This window comes from Gopherus evgoodei, chromosome 10, assembly GCF_007399415.2.
Source record: "Gopherus evgoodei ecotype Sinaloan lineage chromosome 10, rGopEvg1_v1.p, whole genome shotgun sequence".
Taxonomy (NCBI): domain Eukaryota; kingdom Metazoa; phylum Chordata; order Testudines; family Testudinidae; genus Gopherus; species Gopherus evgoodei.
Genome location: NC_044331.1, coordinates 16,149,137 through 16,176,813, shown reverse-complemented (window position 1 = coordinate 16,176,813; position 27,677 = coordinate 16,149,137). Strand labels below are relative to the sequence as shown.

General features: G+C 43.5%; 1 protein-coding gene across 1 annotated transcript; it reads right to left on the bottom strand.

The window, feature by feature from the left end:
* Positions 1-6,036: 6,036 nt before the first annotated feature.
* On the bottom strand, positions 6,037-26,594 carry MINAR1 (membrane integral NOTCH2 associated receptor 1). The gene is made up of 4 exons (XM_030579022.1): positions 25,638-26,594; positions 15,984-18,332; positions 14,143-14,397; positions 6,037-8,818 (listed from the first exon to the last, which is right to left on the bottom strand). Exons 2-4 carry the CDS (start codon positions 18,279-18,281, stop codon positions 8,621-8,623), a joined length of 2,751 nt encoding a protein of 916 aa, XP_030434882.1. The 5' UTR covers positions 18,282-18,332; positions 25,638-26,594; the 3' UTR covers positions 6,037-8,620.
* Positions 26,595-27,677: the final 1,083 nt, after the last annotated feature.

The window sequence follows — 27,677 nt, the reverse complement described above, 5'->3', positions numbered from 1 at the left end:
ACCTGCTCAAAATCTGAGGCTTGAGAACTGTTACCAACTCTCCCCGTTTTATCAGACATCTAGTGCTGTTTGCTGTTAAAGGCCCAGCTGTTGGAATCACAACATTACCTGAGAATCTCAACTTTTGTTTTTTAAATAGGTAACTTTCTAGCCCTCCTAGTTGTAGCAAAAAGCCTGAAAATGTGAGCCCTAAATACTCCAACACTAGACAGCAAACAGAAAGAAACCCCAATTTGTTTATAAATCTCATGATTTCTCAGGCAGTCTCTTGATTTCTGGGGTCTGACTCATGATTTTTGAATGCTTGGCATTGGTGATATTGCATGACTGACATATAGGCTTTGTGCCTGTGCAGAATTTTGACCCATGGCCAAGGGCTGAACATTTAGGATATATCTACATACAATAATTAGATGCCTGTGGTTGGCCTGCGCCAGCCGACTCATGCTTGGGCTGCAAGGCTGTTTCAGTGCTGTGTGGACTGCCAGGCTTGGGCTGGAGCCTAGGCTCTAGGACCATGTGGGGTGGCATGGTCCTAGAGTCTGGGCTCCAGCCTAGAAGTCTACACACCAATGAAACAACCACGCAGCCTGAGCCCCACAAGCCCGAATCAGCTGGCAGTGCCATGCAGATTTTTCTTCACTGTGTAGACATACCCTTACAGCTTGTCCCAAAACAGAATTCTCCCTTCACCTTCCATATGACACATTTTCACTCTGGGAAAACTGTATTCATTTTGGGGACTGGCAGGATTTCACCCTTGACCAAATATCTACAGACCAGAGCAACGCCTCCAGAACAGGCTCTGGGGCCTGCCCACAAACCTGCATCTCCTGTGGTGTACAACTGGAGGCCAGGCCCTTCTGCACAAAGTCCTTTGCCTCCATACTTCTCCCCAGCTGCCTCTCTCCACTCCCAGGAAGTGGTGATGTCCCCACGGCCCTCTGTCCTCTAACTTAAGAGGTTTCCCACAGTTAAGCGAGAGAATGGAAATGAAACGCAGCCCAATGCAGTAGCATGTGTGTAGGGCAACCTCTATGAACCCATTGGGGAACCATGTGCATTTAACCCCATCTTATGCCTCTGCTACTTGGATACCTGGACCCATAAAGAGTCCTTCAGTGGATCTGAGTGGAAAGGACATCCGTTGTTGCAGAGATGGCTCCCTAACCCACAGCATGGGAAGATCTATGAAGCTCTGGGTCCCCTTTGTGCATGGATCTTGGGGCATGATTGTTACAAAAATCTGAAGGCCTGCGGCAAATGAACCAACCAACTTTCACTTTCCAAACAGGTCTGGACCGATTTAATAGAAGCTGCAGTAAAGCCACACAAGGTCTAACAAAAAGCTGCATGCAGGGTGAAATTTTCAAAGCTAAGGGATTTGGATACCTGTTCCAGTAATTAAGCAGTGTCAATAAAAATAATGGCTAGCTCTTATACACATAGGTGGCAGGTTTGTATAATTTTTGGTGGTGCACAAAATGGTGGTGCCCGGTCCACCCCCCCCCCCCCCGCTCTCACCCTGTAAGCCGATATAAAATGAAGTTACAACGCATCAGCAACACAAGATTACAAGGGTCAATTAAAAGTGGAAAGTCAGAAGCAGCATTTGCCTGCTTCAATATACGGTATTATATTTTGTTGCACCTGTTGTGACAAAGTGGGAATGTTCTTAATGTTTTCTCTGAATACTGTATGGGTGCCTCAGTTTTCCCTGTAAGGTGCCAACTGAAGGTGCTGGGGACAAAGAGATCAGAGGAAATCCAGAAGATACACAAAGACTAGAGGAGGGAGTGTCAGTTTGGAGCTGGCTGGGGAAATGGGGAGAGGCCCAGAACTTGGGTCTAGGCTCCCCACCCTCCAAGATGGACCTGACTGAGGGGTCCTGTTTTCTGTGCCTACAAGCTTTGTTTTAGACTGTGATCCCGTCGTCTAATAAACCTTCTTTTTTACCGCCTGGCTGAGAGTCACATCTGACTGCAGAGTTGGGGTGCAGGGACCTCTGGTTGCCCCAGGACCTGCCTGGGCAGACTCGCTGCGGAACGCGCACAGTGTGGAAGGGCATGCTGAATGCTCCGAGGTCAGACCCAGGAAGGTGTAAGCTTCTTGCCCTGGAGACAGTATGCTCAGAGAGAGGAGGCTCCCCCAGAGTCCTGACTGGCTTTGTATGGAGTAGTTCCAAAGCATCCCTGCATCCCCTTCCACGCCATGCGCTTCCCGGAAGTCCACACAGGCACTGACACTCTGTCCTCTGGCCATTGTCTCTTTTTCAGGCATTAAGAGGCCACCTGATCTCTTTGTTCTCCAACACCTTCAGCTGGCACCTTGCAGGAGAGCGACCCAGGCCATCAGTTGCCCGGAGACAGGGTTTCGGCCATTCTCTTTGCAGACGGCAGCACACTGGCACTCTAGGACGCTACAACAATCACACATCCTTATCCCACCATCTAGATCCTTGAGAAATGCATAGGGGAGACTGAGGCACCCACACAGTATTCAGAGAAAACATTAAGAACATTCCCACTTTGTAACACCTGTATACTTTAAAGGGTGTAAAATAATCAAGAATTGTGCTCAACACGATACTCCAAACTGACCACCAAATTTAAGTTGCACGTTTTTCCCCTCAAGTGAGGGCTCTGGGATGGGGCTGGGGATGAGGGGTTCACAGCACAGCAGGGTGCTCAGGGTTGAGGTGCTGGGGGCGCAGGCTCTGGGGTGGGGCAGGGCTGGGGATAAGGAACTTGGGATGCAGACAGGCTGCCCCAGGGCTAGGGCCAGAGAGGTCTCTCCCTGCTCCTTACTGGCAGCAGCAAGCTCCAGGGGAGGGACACCCCCCCCCCAGCTCACTCACTCTCCACCACAGTCACTGCACATGCTCCTAGGGACTCTCTCAGGTCCAGAAAGCCCACTCACCTCCCCTATAGTGGGTACCGGGGCGGGGGGTTGCCATCATGTGTGGCCTCCCCACCCCTGCTGCTGTCCCTGGGTGCCGGGGTGGGGGGCATGGGAGAGAGCTCCCAAGCACGTGTGTGCCTTCTTCCCCTTCCTCTCGCCCTCTTCCCCTCCCCCGATGCTCCAAGAGGCTGCCTGCCACAGATCTCTATAGCTTTAGGCAGAAGCAGCACAAACAAGGGAGAGAGTCACTGGCTGTTTTCTTTCAGGCAGGAAAGCTTCGAGGCGGGGGCAAGGGAGAAACCCAGCTCCAACTATTGGTGGAGCACAGCCCCCAGCCTTGAATATTCCTGGTGCTTGAGTACCTCGAGCCCATATAAGCTGCCGCCCCTGCTTATACAGAGCTTTTCATCAGTAGATCTCAAAGTGCTTTAGAAATATCAATATGAGGCACAGAAAGATTTTAAGTGATTTGCCCAAGGTCACTCAGCAGCCTGAAGGTAGAGGTGGGAATAGAACCTAGATCTCCAGAGTCACCATGCAGCGCACTAGCCACTAGACCACATTCCACCTCTACCTGTAAAAAAGCATAAGCCAAGATTGCTTTGGGATCATTTGGCCCATGCTTCTGGCTCTCACAGTCATGGCTTATGCTGAAAAATGGCGATCTCTGATTCCGGGGAGGGGGATTTTAAACGGGGGACTTACCTGTTGGAAGAGCATGACTGGGACTTGCATGGAGACTGTTCGCTTCTCTCTCTCGAGTGTTTGGCTCCAGGTACTAGGCAGAGTAAAGGTGTGGCTATGGAATATTTACATGACAGCCTACCGTGAGCTAGGAGTCCAGATTTCCGATAATGAATCAAAGCAATCATGCTGGTTTTACAGTTAACACTCCAGCAATACTGTAAGATTTAACATTCAATCCTGCAAAGACAACAAAGAGAAAATTAGCTGAAAGCAAGTGCCCCTTCAGAAAAACTCCCAGAGATGCTTGTCTTTCTTTAAAGTGTACATTGATGAAACTGACCTTTACTTTGTACAGGAACATGTGGTAGACAATTCAGCAGGCTGGGGGCTAAATTTTGTCCTCAGATGTGTGAATTCAATGGGAAGCAGTCACAGGAGCACATGAAAGGGCAGGATCTGGCCTATGATCCAGTACTTTGCTTGTGACTCTTTTATGAGTTATACTTTTTCTGAATATCCCTTTATATCTGAAATGAAGTGTGTGTTCATGCAGAACAATTGATTTCTATGAACAATACATTCAAAGAAGTGCAAAATCCATAGGATTGTGTCTTTGGCACAGATGCACTATTGCAGGTGACATCTTCTCCCACACTACTAAAATCTGATAGCTGCAGTAGGCTCCATAGCATAACGTCCTTTGAATGGGGATTTAAATCAGGGTAGCTCCCTTCAAACATCCTTCCACTGTGTACAAATGTGCAGTGTGGCCAACTTTTGTGATTGTTTTTATCATGATGCTTGTGATATTTGAGGTTTTCTTAAAGCTCCAGTCCCTGGATTCATGTGATTGTATAAGAAGCTCAACCTTAATTTTTTTTAAAAAAAGTAAGTTTTTAGCCATTGTGGTTACAGAGAAAAACCTGGAAACATAATCTGGGTTCACCTTAATGGCTAAAAAAACACCAATAAAATGACTCTGAAGTTATTTTATAAAAGTATGATGATTTTTCAAATCAATCTCATTTTTTAGAAATAGTGAATACAGCCCTGTGCTCTACAGCTCCATGGCCTACAGGGGTTGCACAGAGACAACATGGAACTCGTCACATCCTGCTCTCCCATTCTCTCCCCCCATGCCAGTTCTGCTGCCCTTCAGGCTGCGTGTAATCATGGGAAGGAAGGAGCAGGATTTGTCCCATTACAATAGGTGAAATGATACAATTTATTTCTTCTAGTGTTGAAGTGATGGATTTCAGGCCTGATTCTCCAGGATGCTAAGCACCACTTTCACTGTAATGTACACTCTCCACACTGTGACTTTCCTGGGAGTTGAGGGTCCTCAGCATCTGCAGGATTAGGCCCTGAATGAGATGCAAAGATGGGAAAGAAATTGAATACATTCCACCACACCAGTAACCTCCATCCTGCACCAGATTCGTAAGACTGTTTTTTAATGGATCTCTCAGGAGTTTTTTCTGAAGACTCTGCTGCTACCAGGCTTAGCTAATTTGGAAATAAGCCTTCAAAGGAGGTATTTCCTTAAAGAGGAGGTGGCCAAGATCTTATGGTATGTTTTAATTTCAACTTTGTCAGGTATCTTTTGACGTTCCGCTCAACAGTCTCTGATGCTAGAAAATGATCAATGTGGTGCAGCACTGTCTTTTATCTCTTTAAAACCAGGTAATCTTAAACATCCAGGTTTAATTAAAAAGCCCTGCAGCATTTAAAACTCTATAGAGATCCTAAACAAACTGCCTGCTGATATGTGTATGCAGTGTCGTCCTAGCTATGTTGGTCCCAGGACATTAGCGGGACAAGGTGGGTGAGGTAAAATCTTTCATTGGAACAACTTCTGTTGGTGAGAGCAATAAGCTTTTTAGCTTACACAGAATTCTTCTTCAGTTACTGATATGTGAGTATTAATATGCTACAGGTATGCATTAATACTTACGACAGGCAGTATCTGCAAAAATGTACCTGAGGAGTAGATACCAAAATATTAATTATGACCTTGTTAAAATAATTGATGATAGGTTATTTCATGACTGAGTTATGTCATATCAAATGAAATATTATTAGAGTCAGAGAGCTAATAATCTCCCATAAACCCTGGGAATTCTATGCAAAGGAGCTATTATTTTAAATTAATTTTTCATCATCTTTTGCCATCTTCTTATTTCATAAGCGAGAAATCCATTAAAAAGCCTGCCAAAAATTATATGGAATGTTTAGTTATCCAGAGCTTAGACTTTCACACCATGGGAGCATCTTGATGTCACTTTTCCTTTTTTCCCCAGAGACATTATGCTCAAATATTTCTATATTTCATTAAGACTTAGAAGGACACTTGTAATGTTCACATTTATTTTGTGTTATATTTAAATGAACCAAAAGGCAACGTTGTACAATAATTTTATAAAAGAAAATCATTTGTTACATGTTACATAAAGCAAATGCCCCATTTTTGAAAAAGAAAACCCTATAAACTTTATTGCGGACAGATCCTGCTCGCTCTCCTTACTCACATGAGTAATCCAGCTGACTTCAATGGGACTCTTTTGCCTGAGTAAGAGGAGCAGGATTATCCCCCAGAATGTAATTTTTTATATTATTTGCAGCTTCATTTCATAATGTATATAACAATTCTATTTATAAGGCATAAATACGAAAAACAGCTCAATATGTTCATTGTTCTTTTAATTGAGTAACACTGTCTAGTACACTTTATTCAGTTACACCAAGGATTACAATGTACCTATATCTTTAATTATTTTTAATACAAAAGTCTATCATATAGTATACAGTATATACTAGTGTGGTAACTGGTTCACAAGATTGACCACAATATTCTTGCAGGTCAGTATGGTCAAAGTTTCACCTAATGTATAGTCTCTGTGTAGGACTGTATGGATCCAGCTGCCATGAATTGCTGTACTTACAGACTCGGATGCTGGGTAAAACATGTCAGGGCTCACAGCATTATGTTAACTATTTAAGACAATAGCTCTTAGCCAAATTTGTAACAGTGCTGGTAATACTGTTACAAATGCTGTGGTTTCTAAATTATCACTTTTTATAATGTGAATCTCTAAAGTTTAGATACCACCCAATGAAAAATGCAGCCTTCTGTTACCACACTGTCTCCATCCCTGCAACATCTTAGTCCAAGGAGAAAGCTTGATATTGGAAAAGAGCCCAAACCAGAACATTTGGATCATGATCTGCACTCCTGCAAAATTCAGGGTTGTGCAGATCCAAGATTAAGATTAGGGGCTGATCTTTATAAGATATACATGGATGTGACATCCAATCATATTAAGAAGTTAGTTGGGTTTTTTTGCTGAAAGATCTATGGTAACTGGTGTCTATTATCCATAAATAAAGCATAGTGCATGAATAGTTCTCCAATGAGGGGGAGGAACTGATGCAAATTTAAAATGGTCATGTATCTTCCCTTGCCACTCACCTTTTCATTCACTTTTTTTCAACCACCAAAGGTGAAAAGTGAGGGAGTGGCACACCTGAAATACCCACTGGCCATGAGCAACGTGAGTTTCCAACATCTGCATAACCAGGTTGGGAACTGCTTCTAAATAAATCGAAGTAACCTATTTATGGGTGTTCATTAAGAAAAGTTTCTTTTTTTAAAAATAGGAAAGGCAAGATCATGTTATTTCCTGAAAAGAGCTTTTAAAATTTCTTATTTATTCCTATCTGACTCAAGAGAAATATTGTACAGCTATTTGTTTTCTTTAGGCATGGGTTAAATAGGCTACTTAGATCACAATTTGAGTCTTCCCTTTACCTGTAGCCCAGATTCAGGCTAAAATATTAAATCAATGTTTCTGGCATGACATGCTGACTAAGTAGACCACTTGCTGTACAATAGAGTGACAATGTTATTCTTTAAGTTCATTATCAATACTGAAGCTAAGTAACCCCTATGTAGAGTGTATTGCATTAATAGCAAGTTTCCACTAGTGCTGAAAAACTGTGCCCTTAATATAAGTGCTCAGTCGTCTGCTATTTGGTAAGCACTCAAAACTATAAAGAAGGCGTGTTGAAAATAATCCACATTGGTTACCTACTATGCTGTGATTTATGTTATGGATTAAAAATATCAAAATTAAACAATTCTATTAATCTACATTCTAAAAGGCACAAAGACTTGTGACAAAATTAGAACTGTTCAGATTACATTCACAAGAACCGCAACAGAGCAATAGGTGTCACTTGGATTTGCCAGTTCAGTTGGCTGGAAGAAGTGAAATCAAGATATTTGCATTGTCTGTGGAGGTAAAAACTACCCTTTCGCCAGGGAGCATTTGCCAACTCTTCACAAATGTTATTCCAATGTAAGCCACTGAAACCCCTGTTGATTGCTTTAAAACATAATCTTTTTGGTCTGCAGCACATGGCACTTCACCTAAGTACTCAGTGATAATAAAACGGGTCTCAGGGCAAGATCAGGTAATAAAAAGCCCTCGCTGAATCTGAACAAAGGAATGAGCTGCTTTCATGATCACACAATCTGTTTTCAAGCAAATGATCAAGGAATACATGAATACTAAAAAACAAATAAAATACATTCATAGTTTTTCACATTGTAGAGAGCTTTAATATTGCTCTTGGCTCCCTAATGAAATGCATATAGAACATTCCCCTCTATACAGTGCAACTGCCAAATATCCATATCTTCATTAAATGCCACATGGCTGAGACAACTTTCCTCTTTTGCCCGGATCCTCATCAGTTTCCAATCTTGTAAAATGGTATATTTATTCTTTAGGGGGGGGAAAAAACCTCACTATTAAAATTTGAAATGAGTTACTATAACTCTGCCAGGTGTTTTGTTATTTAAAAGAATACTCTTCAAAAACGTATATTTGTCTTTTACACTATTCACCAGATATCTCAGCACATTCTTCCCCAGCAAATTGTTACAATTTTGCCACAAGGTGTTTAAAATACAGAATGAGATATCTGGAATGTACATACACAGTTGGAATTCAAGGAGCTGTCCACAGATTCATGATTTCATAGTACAAATGGGAACTACAATGACTAGGATAACTGTACAAGCTGCAGCCGCAATCAGAGCAGCTATCTTGCAGACTTTTGCTCTTCTGAACTCAGCTTCTTTGCGTTTTAATAAGGAATCATAGCCTGGAGTATAAATGTCTTCCATCCAGTATTCTAAGTTGTTTGGATTTAAAGATTCTTGAGTCTAAAAGTCAAAAGGAAAAAAAATTAATTCTTTGGCTCTGTCAAAATAATTCAGGCAGGACTGAAGCTTTCCAAAGTTGGTTATGTGTCTACTGTAGAGATAAAGTCAGGTTAATGCTGCTGTCTCAATGTCACAAACTTTCCTTCTGCCAACTTCATGAACTCACTGAAACAGATGACAACATATTGCCAAGTCAGAACAACATCCCATGGCTCCAAAGTCTCTTGTGTATTACTGGGTTCCAGGAAACTTTGTTGGGTGTAAGTAAAATCTGTTCAATCCATTGAATAAGGGAGGTGGTCGTTAGTCTATTATCATTTGTGAGATTATTAAAACCCATTTGATGGGAAAACTTTTCTTAACAGGCTTATAAATTCAGTTTTACAAAGATAACCATAATCTCATTGCTAGGACCTGCATGACAAGAGAGGTCTCCTCATCTTTCTCATACAATTTCTTGCATGGCTATTCTCTAGCTATGAATAGTGCATTGTACATAATGGTGCAAGTAAGGTAGGAGTTTTTGTGCGGATTTATGTTAAGATCTCACATTTTTCTCTTCATCTTTAAAGCTCAATGATCCAATTTACAGGTAGAAACCCACAGGATGTACCAAACAAAGCAAAAATTACCACAGAAACCCCAGCTTACAGTAATGTCTAGTGTTGGGCTACCAATCATGTGAACCTTCGGAACCATGGCCAAGCCCAGTCAGACCACTAGGATAGGGTTTCTCAAACAGGGTCTCCGTTTCTGTAGGGAAAGCCCCTGGTGGGCCAAGCTGGTGTGTTTACCTGTCCCATCCACAGGTCCGGCCGATCGCGGCTCCAACTGGCTGCCGATCGCTGCTCCCGGCCAATGGGAGCTCCTGGAAGTGGCGCGGGCTGAGAGATGTACTGGCCGCTGCTTCCAGCAGCTCCCATTGACTTGGAGCTCCGCCAATGGGAGCAGCAATCAGACAGACCTGTGGACGGGGCAGGTAAACACACCAGCCCAGCCCGCCAGGGGCTTTCTCTACAGAAGCGGCGACCCATTTGAGAAACTCTGCGTTTGGAGAACTCAGAGCATCTCCACAAAAGGTGAGCCTCTTTCATGCGATTTTTCAGGCATCCCCCAATCATGACTGTACATTTGGCTTAGGGGCCATGCTGCCATTAGCCCTCTAGTTCACAGATGCAGACTGCTTCCCCCTGGCAAGATCTGAATATATAACACTGCAACTATCAGGAGAAATTTGAAACAAGTACCATGGGTTTTTCATGTGATCATGCAGGGCAAAGTGGCTACTTCCCAGCTTCTACCTTTTCTGCCCAGCTACATCCTCCAAAATTATGTAAACACACAACTATACTGGTGCTCACTATGAGTTTCCACATGTTTGGTGGTGAGGGAAGGAAAGTGGCCATGAAGCATACATTCTACTTCCATGTATCATACCCTCATAGTCAGAATTTCACCATCAACATGCATGGATGCCTTTTTGTGCCCCAGTATTTGATCCTTAGGGCACAATCTGAATGTTTCACTGGCAGTAATATACAGTGTTGATTGCTCATGTTTTAATGGTTTGATTTCCATTATGCTTCACACTATTCTAATAGTACATTTAAAAACTAATAGACTTTGCTATTGAACCTTTCAGGGTATGTCTACACTGCAGTTAGACAACCGTAGCGAGCCCATGCCAGCAGATTTGGGCTCGGGGGGCTTGGGCTTCAGGGCTGTTTTGTTGCAATGGAGACTTCCAAGCTTGGGCTGCAGGTTTTCAATTACAGTGTAAACATACTCACAGTTTCTTCTAAATGCAATATGATTAAATGAAAAGATGTGAGCTAGAGCTGGCTGAAAAACAGAAAACAATTTTATGAAAAATTGCAAAATTCCAGAGGGGTTTCCATTTTGCAAGGTTCAACATGGAACAATGTTTGGTGTTTATTAAGATATATAATTTTTTCATATATATGTAAATGAACAAATCTGAATGTTCTTTTTTCCCCTTCCTCTCCTTTTTGCTAATGAGTGCAATAAAATGCGTCATGTCCAGGTTTCTTGGTGGTGTGAGTGGGGGGCACCTACTTTGTCACTTTTCTTTTTGCCACACTGTAACTCTTTCCAAAGTTGAGGAAGTTTTGAAAAGTTACAAAGCGGCAAAAGGAAAAAGTGGACAAAGCCCTAGACATCATTCCTTCTATAACACTCGACCGCAAAAAGGAATAAAGGAAAAAAGGGCTGGAAATAGAAAACAAAACAAATTTCAATATTTGAAATTAAAAACTATTTTGCTGAAAAATTGAACATTTTTTAAAAAATGAAAGATTTTTGCAAAAGTTTTAAGTTTTGAAAAAGGCTTCTTTTCTTGATTAATAAACAAATAAATAATGCTTTACAAATTTCTAGTGAGATCGTCGTGTTATAGCTGTATCAGGTTTTGTACTCCATTATAGCTCTGCTACAAAGCTCATTGAACTTAACTGAAAGACTCCTATGGTCTTCAATGGACTTTGGATCAAGCCCTTCATTGGCTAATTCAGATATTGTAGCTAGTGTCTGGAAACTTGCTCCTCCCATTTACTTTATGCACTGAGTTATTTGGTCTGTGGAAAAAGTGATTTTACAGCTATTATAGCAACACTTAGACAATTAGAATCAAGTAACAGTTAACATTGTTTAATGGAGATCTAGCTCCCAATGCCACTCAGCCACAAATCAGACTATTGGCGTAGTTTGAGTTTGCACATACGTACTGTTTCTCTGCTTTGTCTATTCCATTCTTCTGAACATAGAGGATATTGAAAAATAAATGTGACTTGTTCTTTGAAAGCTTCAGAAAGTAGGATTCTTGTAACCTGGTTCCTCATAAGAATTGCAGAGCAGTGGGATCTCATGGACACCTAACATATATGTCATGTGAGATGTACATATGTTCCCCATTGTAGTTTGAAAACAGTCTTGTGAGTGGGTCACCTAGCTGAGAATATTCACCTAGAGAATGCTGAAGCCTTCATTTTATAGAGGGAAGAGGACTGACGGGTTTATAAAGCTCTGAAAGGCATGTAAAATTAAAACAAAACTGAGCTATACTTTCAAGGCAACTAGTTTTCGACCTACCAACCTTGATATTGACCTGGTACTGACCTCAGGAGGAAGAAGCATTAGTGTTTTTAAAAAAAAAAAAAAAAAGCCCATTACTGTTAATCAGCTCTTTTCCCATTTCATTGCCAGCCATAAGAATGTTCATTAAAGTATAATGTATTTACATTCAGTTCTAATAAAGTCAGTCGCTGGGAAGAAAACACACATCAGTGTGTGTCTGTTTCCAGGTTAAGTTTGTCAGTAAGCTTCATTATAGGGTCTAGACATGGGCTTTGCAGAGCAGACGTAGTAATCTGACAGTTCTTTGGAGGTGGAGGAGCAAGTTGTTGCTATTGCGTCATGGAAATACAAAGTACACATGACCGTCAAAATATACTGGCTGGTTTCCCTGGTCTGCTAAGATCACTTAAGTAGCCTTAAAATGGCCAGAGACAGCTGATGGAGAACCCTCTTTGCATAGGGGAAACTCTCTGATGGCAGAGTCAGGTCCTGTGGCAGCTGACACTGTCCTTTCCTCCCCCAGAACGGTGGGAGGAGGGTTCATGTCAGGGATATTCTGGAGTGGGAGTGTGGTGCCTGATCCTCTACTAGTGTAAAGTCTGTATGCCACCTTTATGCCAGTGGTGGAAATTCAGTGGCCCCCTGATGCTTTAAATTCCACAAGGGCCAAGCAGCCAAGGATCAGGAAAACACAACCAGCTCCCCATAGCCATCATTCTCCACTACAGCACAACTCAGACACAGCGGAGAATTGGAGCTGTCTAACTCTTGATATCAGATTGTGTAAGGTACATGAAGTGACGCTGATGGCCCTCTTAGTCCTGCAGTGCTTCATATGGGGAAACAATCCACATTTTGGTCTAAAACATGCTTATCCCACATTCTACACTCATGAAATCCAAGTTGATTTCTCATGTAACAGTCTGTCTTGTGTTTTGTCACCAAATGTTAGCAGGACCGGCACTAGGGGTTTTAGCGCCCTAGGCGTACGGCAATTTTGCCACCTGCGCCCTGGTCCTGTGGCTCCGGTGGAGCTGCCGCAGTCGTGCCTGTGGAGGGTCCACTGGTTTGCGGCTCCGGTGGAGCTGCCACAGTGGTGCCTGCGGGAAGTCCACCGGAGCCAGGGGAGCAGCCGACCGTCCGCAGGCACGATTGCGGCAGCTCCACCGCGCTGTCTGCCGCCCCTCCGGCAAAAAACCGTGCACCAATAATCCTGGCGCCCTAGGTGATTGCCTAGGCCGCCTAAATGGAAGCGCGGCCCTGAATGTTAGTCTGTGTGACTGCCTTAGCATGGTTTGAATGGCATTTTATACATTTCTCTGTGAAATTAATGGTCAAACATTTTCTTGCTAACTACATTCCAGTCCTTTTTCACTGGAGGTGGGATCAAAATTTGGATCCAGGTTTAGACTATCCCAAAGTTTGGGAATACTCAGTTCTATAGTCAGTCTGCTATGAAGGTAGGGACCATGTGCCATGCAGGTTCGGATTTCAAACACCCCAGGATCTGAGAATGTTTGGATCCATGTTTGGGTTTCGGACCCATAGCCTTCAATAATTCACCTTGCTCTGTTTGTTGCATGTACACACATCCAGAGTTCATGCTGGTAGTTCTCTAGCAAGAGCTAGGAAGCAGTTCTTCATGAGACTATTGTTTTCGTATTCACTCCAGAAGCCATAACAACAGTGTTCAATTTAAAAAGAGTTTAAAAATGTGTTCTGTAATTATTTTTAGTGATTTTCATGCTTGTGAAGAGGGCAAGGCTGACAGCCCTACATGTACACAGAGAATGAGTAATATGCACTGAACACATACAGTAGAAGCAGCAGCAGCCCCAGCTTCTCTGCCTCACCCAACCTTACTAACGCACATCAAAACTGAACTAGAATAACCACCATTTGGGGGATAAATGCTCAGTTCATTCCCTATGTCCATTCATTCCTTAACCCCTCTTGTGAGACGTCTAACGAAGTTCCAACAGTGGTGGTGGTGATTTTATAGACCACTGTCCGCTAGGAAATGGACTGAGACCATCAACTATTTCAAAGGTCATAGAACAGTGATAGAACATTAACAGCTGTTCTTCACCACTGGTCTGGGATGGATCTTGAGCCAGCAATCTAAAAGTTGAAAGCTCAACTTCCTGAGCTGTCCAAATCCCCCATTAAATAAACATTCTGGTAAACATCCTTCACAATCATGTCACTAAAATGAAACAAATGGGACTCACTTGTAGATCCAAAGCTGCAAGCTTGCCTTTATCTCCTGAGTTCCTGGTATATTCTTCTATGGTCCATGATGGCTGGGCACGTTTAACTTCAGCCAATTCTGTCAACCTCATGTCTGTGTAGAGCGGGTTGCTTTTCATATGTGACTTGAGTGATGCAGGGTAGGGATGAGGACTAAAGACTTGTTCAATCAAGAAAGCATCTTTTGGTTGTTTAGAGAGTCTATGTGGCTGTGGGATTTCATACTGCCTGTCTGCCTGCAACGAGGTTCAAAAGAGTTTCAGAGAAGAAAGAGGACTTGTGGGAGTGGGGGTGGAGTTTAAATATGAGAGGGGGGAAAGATTCTTTTCACATCTACAGTTTGAGACTGCCTAAGCCATGATGATAAACTCACAAACCAGAGCCAAGCTTTCAGCTGACCTTAATCCAATCTACATCCTTGCTCTCACCAATAGACTGTGATTTTTACAAGCACAAACCTGCATTTGCACTATTGTGGACATAAAGTTAGAGGTAGCCGCTGAAAATTTGGTCCTAGTACTGTTACAGGTTAGCTAAATCTCTCTGGGATGCTTTTGCTATAGAGAAAACAAGCTGGTTTGGAAAGCCTTTGGACTAAAGGCTGTTTTGAAGTCACACATTTACCGAGGGAACTCTGCTCCCTGCACTGACACTGAATGGAAGGGGAACCATACTTTCTATACACAAACAGTTAGCTTTATACAAGACTTTCCACAATGCTGCTCCAGTGTTAGAGATGTTCATTTGATCACATTCTAATTAGTGATCAGGGAATTTCTAAAGATCCAGAGGGTCACACTGGCTCTGATAAACCTATGAAAGTTTGGATGCTTCAAATTACTGAGGGTTCCTCCCCACTGTGTTTCTATAACCTTCCAATAAATCTTTGGCTTCTTCTCTCTCATTTCACACACATCCACTAAACCCCTGGTTCTCCCTTCTCTCCAGGAAGTCTCTGACCCCGCATTCTCTCCAAGAACTCCTCCTTCACAGGCCACAGCACACCCTGCAATATGTTCCCGACTTCTGAAGGAATGTTGCAATACCTAGCAGCCCTGTCTATTGGGCCCTAATCTCAGTGAAATACAAATTGCTCAGTATAGGAGCCAATATTTAAACTGAGCAGCAATCAGAGGGGCTGCTGCAGCAGTGACAGACTTTCCAAAGGTGGGAGTGGTTAGTTGTAGGGAGGGAGGAACCAAGTCCTCCTGGGTAATTGAAAGAGAACCACAGCAACGTTGCAGTCTAGACAATGGAGATTTAACATACATGTTATGAGAGAGGTAAATGACTGTGAAAGTCAGAAGAAAAAGGAAGCGTAATAAGAGTTTGTATTTTAATGTACGCAAACTAGGATTTTTTCTTAGGAGAGTCAGAGCAAGTTGTATCTTTTTCTGGTTCTTTTAACTATATAATTTTTGATTGAAGATACCAAAATGGACTTTTTACTATATCCCTTTAAAAAAATTGAGTATTTCAGACAGTCACAATTTTCCTTATGCTCTTTTCACTTATTTAATTATTCCGTGTCCGTATACCGCCAGTGATCATGATATGAATGACATTCTCTCCTGAAACTGTCATTCAAATCTGTCCCTTTCTAAAGAGCGGGTTGCTTTCAGGAACAGCTTGACCATTTCATGCTGTGTTATTGCCTGGAAAGTATAGGCAAGAAATAATTCAGTTATGATAACTATGAAGACTAGCATAATACAGCAGGCAGAATATTACCAAGCCCTGAAGCTTCAGATAGCACCAAAGACAGTCATAGCTAGAGTGTTTTTTTTTTAAAGCTTATTATATAAGTTTAAATAGAAGTTACCTCTTTGGATTTCCTGTGCCAGTCCTTATTTTCAACTCCACTTCTGTCTTTCTTCTCCTCTTCTGTCATGCCAACCTGGTTGGTATATGTGATAGCTCTCCAGTCTCGGGGAGAGTTGGAAATACTTGCTATTTTGGATTCAGTGGCGCTGTTTTCCTCAGTCAGTGACCGTGAAGACCTCCTGGTAAATAAACTTTTTTTTAAGGCTTTTACCCGAAGACTTTCGCTGTTACTTCCACTGGCATCAGAACAGCACCAGTCCGGGTTATTCTCCAACTTGCCTCCATGAGAAGCATTATGACACTGAAATACCCGGGGAGAGGTACTCTCATCTGATTGAACCTCACTCGTCAGGGAATTAAGATCTATTTGTACATTGACCTTCTCAGGCTGCTGAATTTTTTCATCCAACTTATTTAGTTTTCCCAGGACTTGGGAGATTTCTTCTCTGACACCTGACAGAGATTCTAGTTTCTTTTCTATTTCACCAATCCTGAGAACTAACTTGCAGACACTAGTTTTTAGCTCATCATCTGTATGGTTGATATCTGACTGGACCACTTTATCTAGCTTGTTACTAGAATTCCCATTGGTTATTTTAGTTAAATTGTGTTCAGGAGAGCTTTCACAGTCAGATTTACGTACCTGAGACAGTGACCCAGTGCTGTTGTAACAAGAGGACTGCATAATTCCTGTAGATCCACAGATGCTCATATCATCCAGAAACCGAAAAATGTCACTGATATCATCACTCACAATTTCAGAGTCATCATCTGATTGCTTTAGAGAATGCCTCTCTCCATACTTAGTTTGACTTGGAGCGCACAACTCCTTGCATTTTTTGTGTTCCAACCCGTGCTGCTCTGTTTGTGTCCCAACGCTGGTGGTTTTGTCAATGCTTAGCAGCTGAACAGAAGTGCAGTTAATGCTTTTATCCCTAAACTTTTTGATTGGGTCGTGTTTCTCCATGTCTACAATGGAGGGAATTTCCTTGGGTTTGTGTCCATTTTGTTTCATGGCATAGTTAGCCTGCATAATCGGTGTTTGATCCTTGGAATTGAGATAGGTTTGGTGCCTGTCTGCTGCAGGAAAACTTGGTGACTGGCTGTTTGGACTCTGATATCGCTGCTTCTCTTCAGCTTGCTTCCTACTGAAAAAGGATCTTTCAAAATCAGGTACCTCCTCTGTGTTTAGGCTCCAGCTTTTTGCTGGCCATGCAATTTGTTTACTCGGTTTTCCTGCCCATCTTTTCGTATCTTGGGACCCAAGTACAGTGGTTGGGCCAAAGTACGTAGAAGCTTGGAGATCATCTAAGCTTTCGTGTTTTACTCGTCTTTTGTCTGGTATAGGAGAATAAACTGAGTTCAAGTACTGGCTGCTGTATGGCATTTCAAAACTGTGGTTGAAGAAACCCTGTTTGGAGGTTTCTTTCCTGTTCTGAGGCTCTCTATGTCCATCTTCTGGCTTTTTATTGGGTGGCATTAAATTGGGAGATATTGTGATAAGATTATGAAAATCTTCCTTGAATATGTTCCTTTTCTGTACACATGACTGCAACACAAACGGCTCATCATTCGAAATAAACGTCTCTTTTATAGTTGCATTGATAGGCAATGAGTCGGGGTCAGAGATTGATTCGTTCTCAATGTTCATTGGGAAATATGTGCTCTGCATTTCGCAGGGAGGAGAGTTAACAATGGAATAGGATGCTAGTGCCTGCAGCCTATCAAGCGAGGCAGCTCGGCCTTTCATTTCCTTATTAACGCCAAGCAAAAAGTTAGGTTCTGAAGTAGGTACAAATTGTTGACAATCTTTACAATCCACCTTCCTGCATTTGGAAGACCTTCGAACTGAGTAGCCCCTGTTAAACTCTCTGTCTCTCAGCTCGCAATTAGTCACACAGTCCACCACGTTGCAAATTTCTGTGTCAGATCTGCAGGACTCAACTGATTCTTTCTTCCTCATTTTTTGTCGTGCAACAGGGAGTTTTTCCTTGGCCACTCCCCCGTTCATTTGTATGAGATTGAATATCGTTACTATATCTGCTGCAACCATGATTTTCTTTGATTGCTGATTGTTTACAGTGCATCTCATTTTGTCTTTGAACAAAGTTGCTGGGAAATTAGGATCCAGGCAAGCCGTATAAAAGAGCACACTTCTGAGCTTGGCCAGCTGGGACAAATCAAACCTTGCGCACAGTGACTTGCAGAGATCCTGATAAGAAACTGTGTTTTGTTTGGTATCCAACTCTTCCAGAATCTTCACCAGGAAGAGCGAGGATTCCTGGCTGGTCTCCATGCTTGATGCGTGCTAAGTTTTCCTGTTTAGCCTGAAAACGGTACTCCAGTTCTGCAGTTCACACAACAGCAAACAAAAAAGATTTTAAATCACCTTTAGATCGAATCCAGGACATTCTTTCAACCCCACACAGAATTTGACTAACCAGCCATACACATTTAGGGCTAGGTTGTGCAACCTGTCCTCATGTTGGTGAGCACTTACACACACATGCACACACAAAGGGTGAAATCCTGGCCCCATAGAAGTAAATGGGAGGTTTGCCATTGAAGTCAGTGGCACCAGGATTTCACCCTAAGACTCTCATTTACATCAATGGGTGTGCTCATGTGTGAGCAGTTACCAACATGAGTAAGGGTTGCACAATCTATCCCTAAAATATCAACACAAGCTATACAGAGATGAAAGAACTGCTGACATAAAATCCTAACATACTTGCTAATGGACTTTCTCAAAATGGCTTATGAATCTGTAAGAAGATTTGAAAGGTCCAGATGTGGCTACAATTCCAGTACTTCACTCTTAAACCAAAAAGCAGCTTCACATTACGTGAAGCACTGATATTTCCACGTCTGATTGCCAGCGACACTCAGGAAGACTCAGATAAACAAGCTATGTTGGGAGGAGTTAGCTGAGTAGTTTACTTGAGCAAATAATTCCTGTCATTGAATTATGTATTTTTTTATCAGCTCTTTTGGTGCTTTGCAGAAATGGGTTTTCCTAACTTTGAGACTCAAGGACTATGAGCTTAAGATAACTTGTAAGCCTAGGAGAAGCTCGCTTCAGGAATAAAATGTGAAATAACGTTAGAAAGGAGAAGAAATAGGTTAAAAATATATTCCCACTAGATCTTGAAACCCATCCAGGAAATGAGAGATGGCTGATTGCCAATCAGCTTAGATTTGAAGAATGGGCTATTTCAAGGGCAGAGAATGTCCTCTACTATGACATACTACCAGAGAAACATGGGGAATGGAGCCCCATTTGCCATCCATAAATGGCAAGAGAATGGTGGAAATGGACACTTATATGGATAACCAGACTTGTAGTACATAAAACTAACAAGCATGCTGGAAGGGATATAAAGCCTTGTGCTTTCAGGTCTTAAGCCAATTTCTAACTATTAGGGATTAGGAGGAGATCTTCATGGGGGGCAGATTATTACAGCTCTGCCTACTCTTTGGTTTCTTTCACCTTCATCTGAATATTTTGTGCTGATATACTGGACTAGTGGACCATGGATGGGTCTGATCCACTCTGGCAATTTCTGTGTTTGGTCACAATCTTTGTATTCTTCTTCTTTACAGGAATGGCAAAAATCCTTCCCCAAAGTACTATAGTATCTCCCCATTCTCTCTCCTCTCTAGACTAGCCCTTAAAACTATTCTCCCCGCCATATAAACTGCTGTGTATCTACCCAAATGGTAAAGCTATGAAGTCAGGTTTGTGGTATTTTTCTTTTAAATCATCTATAAGAAAGTCATTTCCCAGTCAGAAATGTCTTGACTTTTGAGTGCTGCTCTAGAACATAGGATTCCTTTTCAGTTCGTTGCAGCCTTTCATCTCGAACTGATATTACACACGAGTGATCCACTGTCAGCATCAGAAGCCAGCATATGTCAGCACTGGTAGCAAATGCCACAGCAACATCTTCCAAAGGAAGAATGTAGGCTGCCTTTATGAATCGAGTCTACATTCAGACTTGCTTGCTGATTTAAGATGCACCTTCCAGCTGGCCCCATATGCTAGAAATTGGGCAGCTGCAGTTTATGCCAGCAGTCCTACCAAACACAAACTCTACTTTCTGAGACCAATAGACCTGGGGATTCTCCCGGGCTCCTAGTGTTTGTATGTTTTGCTTTTAAGAGCTAGGTGGCAAGAGAGCAGCGCTGAAAGTAACACTTCGGCTCTGCGCCACAAATGAAGTGTGTGTAGGCATACTTGTACTAGCTTTCATTTAGCAGATGTGGGTAACAATGGTAGTGAGGAAGCGGCAGTATGGGCTTCACCATGGCCTAGCTATCTATCCCACAAGCCTGCCAGGGACACTAAGTATGTACTTGGGTTGCTGGCCCATGCTCGGGTCCCTACTGGCACTTTGTTACCATGCTAGCTAGATTAAAGCTACAAAGACACATTCATTTGGGATGTAGACATACCCTTTGGGCTACAGGAGAATGGGTACATCCCTTTTCTCTTCATTAGTGTGTGCGCCATGGCACAACCTCTTCCTCAACACTTCTTTGTAGTCCTCTGATGGGTCACCATTTGAAAATGAGATTTCCATGAAGTGCTGGGCCCAAATAATTCTAACTGCCAGCAAAAATACAACATACTTGGAGTGTTTACTTCACACGTAACAATTCGGGGGGAGTTGGGGGGGGAGAAGGGAATGTAATCCCTAGTGGAAAGCTGCCTCTTTAAGAGGCCATGGGGATAGTCAAATATGGCCACACTGCTTTGCCAGTCCTGCCAAGAGACTTGAAATGTGCTATTTTCACCACCAACATACAAAAGGCCAGAAAAGGAAAAAACTTGCCTTCAATAAGTCTTCACAGCTTCTCTCAAGCCCTCATGTGGAAATACATTTTCACATTTAAATACACAGAATACCCCCCTGTTATGCCACTGCCTTCTTTCCATACAGGCCCCTGCTACAGGCTCATTTGCTTCCCAATGCGTTCAAACAGTGAGTCACCAATGGCAAGTTGCTTGACAGTCTCATTCCATTCACTCCTTTAGTTCTGAATACATTCTGTGTACTCTGTCTTGAGGAATAAGGTATTCAGTGTAGCGATTGGCTATATTTTGTGTTGTGGGCTACACAGCACAAAAGTGGCACTTAACTATTATTAGAATAGAACCAAGGTATTGGTTTCCTCTGTCCAGATGACCAAAGCCAAAATTTGGCTCCCAAACCATCCTTCTGCATATAAGCGGAGGCAGTGTGTCCTAGTGGATAGAATATCTGACTGGGACCCAGGACACACCTGTTCTATTTCCAGCTGTGCTGTTGGGTGATGTTGGGCAAGTCACTTTACCCCTCTGTGGTTCAGTTTCCACATCTGTAAAACTGAAGTAATGATGGTGGCCTCATCTGTAAAATGCTTTGGGATCTACTGACAAAAACTGCTATAAGTATTATATTATTAATAAAATCAAAGTTTGGCCTGATTTTCATACTTCCATTGAGTTCAGTGGGAGGTCTCCGTTCAACACCTCTGATAATCAGAATACTGTTTTTTTAGGGGGTTGGTACAGATTAAGGAGCTTAGCTTTAGACATTCAGGTAATAACATTCTGGTGTAAAAGACAGGCTGCAAAATCTGACTGAGGCTTTCCATAAATGTGCACTGTCTAGGAGCTAGAATACGTTCTCTTTTGCCTGTTCTCCATGCAGTCATATGAATAGCCTTCTGGTGTGTGTAACAGAGCTGCATTGCGATGGCACATCTGGTGTTAATTTGGGTAAACTGTTTATCTTGTGTAGTGATCCTCATAATATACAGACTTCATCGGAGGTATTAAAATGAGTACAGAATCTGTGAGCTTGTGCCAGAAGAATGTTATCAGTACAGTCATCCTCGCTAGAAAGACCATGCGCTGGCAGACTCTGACAATGAAAATAGTGTTTCAAGTCCTGTGTAAAATAGCATATTCTGTGCCCATTTTTCACATTGTCTGAGATAAAACCAGGCAAAAGAATCTGGGCATAAACCACATCTTTATTTGGTGTTCACACGTTTTAACAGCATGTTAGCTAATGTGTGGTCTCTGTCAAAGTAAAACCCACCAGTAACTGCCCATAGCCCCCGAGACAGATGTTTTCTGGAATGACACCCAGTAAGATGTCAAATCCAAGTAACCAAGCATTTGTCCACACATTGTCTTGGTTGTTTGTTCATGCATTCTGTCTCAAGGCAGGATGTGGAAAACAATTGTATAATGTGTGTGCGTGTATACTATAACTGTATAAGGTACATTTACATGCAACAATGTAAAGGATCCAAAATATGGATAAGAAGATATCTTAGACTCGTGCACAAGGCTTATAGATCAGCTGAAGCCTCTCTGGTGAATCTATGTGTATGGTGGATCAGAGAGGTAGCTGGTTTTTGTAGCTTGTTTTTTGCCATATGGCCTCTGACGAAACGAGCTACTTAACATTTAATCTTTTATGACTTGATTATATTATGGGTAGGGTCACTTTGACCTAGAGAGCTTTCTCTCCTAAGAGTTGGTTTTCTCAACTCTAATAGCACAACTGTACCATCGCATAGATACATACAGTATCATATGGCACCACTGGTTGATGGGGGCTGAGTCTCAATGTGTTCAAATGAGCTACAAGCTTACCACAGATCAATCCTTTCTTACCCTACATGGAGTAACACTGAACATTTCTCCCATGTTAATGTGAGAAAAAATTAACCCATTGTTGAAGAAGCAGTCCTGGAGTATTAACTTTCCATCTTTCATTCCCAAGACTACTTTCTGTTCTGCAATGGGCATGTTCTGCCTATTTTCTAGTTGTGGTAGGACTTAACTCCTCCACGTGATATCTCTCCTCTGACTTCCTCCCTTGTGGGAAATCTGTGTACATTGCTCTTTGTCCTTCCCCTTGGAGGAACCAGAATATATTTCTCTTCTTCCTCATCTCCCAAATAAGTACTCAGACTCAGATTTTGCTGACTTATCTACACTAGGAATTCAAAATCTCCAATAGATTGTTTTACCAGAACCGCTGCTGCTTCTGCCACTACATTCAGCAGCACCCACATGTGTAAACAAATCTGCCCTCTGTTATGCCTGTAAAAGCCCATGTTCATTGCGTGAGAGCTTTGCTGTGGCAGATGAATCTCACATGTGACTTGACACAGAGTCCCACCACTGTACTTTCATGAATAATGATCAGATAGGAGGGATCCTTAGCTGAGCCTGAATTATGGTCACTGACTGACAATCCACATATTCTTCTTCAGCTCTTTCCTTCCTTCTTATTTGTGTTTCTGACATTCGCTCTGCCCCTTTCCCACTATCCACAGCAGGTGCAGCTAATACACAGATTCAGTTGCTACAGTCATCATTTCCCTCTGCCTTTGATTTGCTGATAGAAAAACAGCCCTCTCTGCTTTTTTATAGTGACTAATGGGCCACCCTATAATACTACTGCAGAGGTGATAGATCGAAAGAGAGATAGACAGAGCTATATTCACATACATTCACACACATTGAGCTAGTTACTTCAGTGCTGAAGAACATTAATTCAGCCCCTCCACCCCTCTCCCACTATGCTGTTTCACTATTAATCTGAACTCATAAATCTTCAGTTTGTCCGACTGGTGCCAGATATAACCCACACTGACATCCCCCTCACACAGAATGTTGAAATGGACTGTAGTTTTTTTTTTTCTCTCTTGTGCTCACAAACCCATCTTCATGTCACAGCATTCAGAAACCTCACACACAAAGCATCTCAAGCTGCTTTTTTTGGCTCCTACGCCACCCGCTCTCAGGATCTGGTACTCTGGAAACAATGCCTTATTGCCTCACTCTTTGGCTCTTTTGTAGCCCAGTCCATGCTATTCGTAGTTGCTCCTTTTTTCCATCCCCTCACAAGCCCAAGTCCTGCTCACAAGCAGCCTCTGACACATTGGTCTCTTTAGACTGTCACATTGTGATTTCAGCGGCTGTGGTGACTCCCACCCTCCGGGGCAGGTATGAAATTCTATGCTGGCAGCGTGCCTCAGCAGAGTGATTTTTATTCACTCCTCAAGAATCTAAGTGTGAAGGCCATAGAGCCTGGGGATTTTTCACTAGCTCTCGTCAAGGACTTTCTGTAATTCTGCATATTCTGCATAAAATAAAGCATGCTTTGTGCTCTGTGATACACAGAGTATCCTCTCTACGAATCTAAGCTGGGGTTGGTATTGTTTTGGTTTTTTAGATGGGCTTGGAAACAAGTTGCCATTTCTTGGCTCTTGTGTATGAAACAAGCCTTATAAACTATTCCATTTACAAACCTGGCTGCTGAAAGAAAGCAGGATGTGCTGTTTTATGGATGTTGTACACTTGGCACTGAGTCAACAACTCCCACAAAATTCAGCACCTACTGAAATCCACCAGTGCATAAATTAAATTTGAACTTCCAAATAAAGCCAGCATTTTCTCATGGCTGTGTCACAGCTCAAGTTGAACAATGTTTGCCATTTGATACAGGATTTTCCTTACACAATAATGCTCAGATTCACACTTTCATGATTAACTCATGATTGAGTTATGTAACCCTGTATTCAGATCCTCAGTGTGACATGGAAAAGTAAAAGTTATTATTCTAAAACTGGAATGAATTACTTGATTTATTACTGCATCACTCCTGGTGGTTATTATTCAGCAATCATTGGCAGCATACACACATGGAATTTCTGTCCTGTCAATAACATATTAGAACTTCTCCAAGTTAATTTTTTTTTCCCCTGGTGATTTGCACATAACAAGGCATCCTTGCAAACTGTGACAGACACCGAAATAGCGAATCGAGTTAAAAATGAGCCCCAAAATATTTCACCCTGTCTCTGGCCAGCCTGGGTTTTGCTTTTCCATTTTGCAAGGCACAGAGCTAACAGAGCCGACTTTGCACAAATTGGTTTGTAGATCCAGTGATCTCTGCTTCTCTAGCCAGGGGACTAGTTGTTGTCCCCCCTTCATCTCCCCCCACCCCAAGCCCCGATTATTTCCAATCCTGCTGAGCTCCCTGGGGCTAGGTACACTGGCACCTGGGAAAAGGCAAAGTGGTGGAACGTTATTCCCTCCATTTCTCAATAGACTGATTTGTGCGGGAGTCGAAGTGGCGCTGTCCCCAAAGTCAAGGGCTGAGTTTCAACATTCCAACTCTCCCTTTCCCCTACAAGGCTGCAAAGGGAAATGATGCCTGAAATGCTCCAGGGAGACTGCAGGGCTTGTTACTTAGCCTTTGGGCTTCGTGTGCTATTGATCCCAAGCAGGGGAACAGGAGGGGGAGGGGGTCAAAGTAGACCCTGGGGACTACCCCCCCTGAAACCCTCACCCTCACTTGAAAACATCTTCCCCTGGCCCTGCCCCCACGAAATGAGAGCTGGCTACATTCCTATGAGCTGGAAATAGCAGGGATCAGCCTGGCTGTGCAATGGGGTGCCATGGGGGGGGGGGAGCTCAGCTTTTGGACCCCTTTTTTTTTACTGCTAAGTCCCTCTCCACTCAATCCCCTGCAAATAAACCTTCTTCCCTCGCCTGGCAGCACGTCCCACAGCGCCCAGGACTCCAGACTCGTACCTGTTCTGCCAAGCAACAGCCCCGGCCGGCCGGCGCATCGCTTACCTTGAAGTTGCCACCTGTCTTTTGTTTGTGTGTATGTGTGTTTTCCGCTTCATGTCAGGCTTGTCTGCTGCAGCAGAGACTTTCCAGCAGGGAGGAGGAGGAACAGCTTCAGCTGGAAGCCACCGCAGGGTCCCATGGTGCCAGGCTGAGATTGCAAAGGGGGCAGCAGGTTGGCACTGGGGGGCGGCTGCACTGGCCAAGCACCACCTCCCCCCCCCCCCCCCGCACAGCGCTCCACTGCAGGCAGCTCCGGACGCTGCTGCTGCTCCTGCCGCTGCCTTTGTGTGGAAGACGTCAGCGGCTCAGGACCTTCCTCAGCTTGGAGGGCCCGGGAGCCGAAGCATCGCAGGCAGAGCAAAGAGGGAGGACGCAGCCCGCTCCCTCCTCCAGCTCCCAGAGCTCAGCCGGGCAAGCGGGGCTGTCCTGGGGCAGAAATCCGCTGCAAAGGAAGCGCCGGGCTGAGTTGGAACAAAGCCCAAGCGGAGGGGCAGCTACAGGGGATGCAGCATCCAGGCTGCTGCCCCCAAAGCGCCGAATGAGCCCCTGCCTTGGGGGCTTGGCCGCGGGCAGCGCGGACTCGCACGCACAGAACGATCCTCGTCACTTACATCGTGTGTGTAAGGTGCAAGGAGGGGAGGGGAGAAATCCTTGTTTGTCTGTCTAGACCCAACTCCCTTTCCAGCCCGTAGGGATCTGCAGCCAGCAGGGATGTCAGAGTGTATCGTCAGCTCGTCCAGAGCCCCCCCATCCTTCCTGGAATCCCCCAGGCAAACTGCCTCTGAATCCTCCTGGCAGCCCCTAGAGTCTTCATTGGTACCCGGGTTGCATGGAGAGTCTGTCACGTGACCACAAGATTCCACCACCAATGTGCAGGGCAGGCTGAATTGATTTCCAAGGCAGATCCAATATGTTAGGCCAGTGAAGCTCACTGTAAATCACGGTGCTCTGTGCAGCACCACCCAGAGCGATCTATCTCTGCAGCTGGCATCCAAAGATCTTTGAAGAAGTGCCACGGACCATATAATAACGAGTCTCTTAATCCACTGACCACCAGAACCGACATTAATTTTAATCTCAGACACCAGCAGCACTCCATTTACCTGTGCAAACGAAAAAAAAACCCCTAGCCCTCCACAGAACAGTGACATGCTACAGAACTGCGTCTTTTGCACATCTGTTTTCCTATTCCTTCCCAGTCTTTCCCACTTTGCACAAATTGGTTTGCAGTTGCATTTTGTCTTTTTTTTTTCTTTTTTGTGACCCACCCTGCACCCTAGCACTGCCCCTGTGGGGTGAGTGTGAGGCAAGCTCACTCTCCAGTTTCCACATGTGGGGCCTCCCCTCTGCACTGGGCCCGGAGAAGTGTACATTTACCTTAGCCAGTGCCTATTTAAGGGTTAATCTGGCCCTGGATGTGGTGACACATCTAGAGCCTTCCTGTGACCCACTAGTGATTTGGGACCCACCATTTGGGAAACTCTGCTCTAGAGAACCGTGATGATAATGGTGCAAAAGACATTGTGCTTAGAGCATGGCTCTGGGAATCAGCAGCTCTGGGTTCTACAGCCAACAGAGACACCACTGTGTGATCTGGGAGAAATCACTTAGCCTCTGTAAATAGTATCCCTATCTGTAAAATAAGGATAATTATTGTGACATTCTGTATCTTGAGGGAGCACTCTGTAACTCCCCACATTCCTCATCTATATATAATTGTGATATTACCTTTAAAGCATGCCTTGTAAGGTATCGGGGAAAGGTTATGATCTGCTGAATGTCATTTCTCTATCCAAAAATATATGTCATTAATGTATGTGAAGTTATGAGAATTGTGTTGTATGGTTGTCGCCAAAACATGCTGTAAATTGGGGAATCAGCCAGATATTAGCTCCCCAAAGGAAAGCAGCCAACAGCCAGGTAGGGTGTGAAACAACCCATCAACAACCATTGTCCAGCAAGGCAGCTACAATTCAATGAGGCCACACTAGGGGGATTGCTCAACTTTGCTTGGAGACTCAGCAATGCCCCCCAGACATGCCT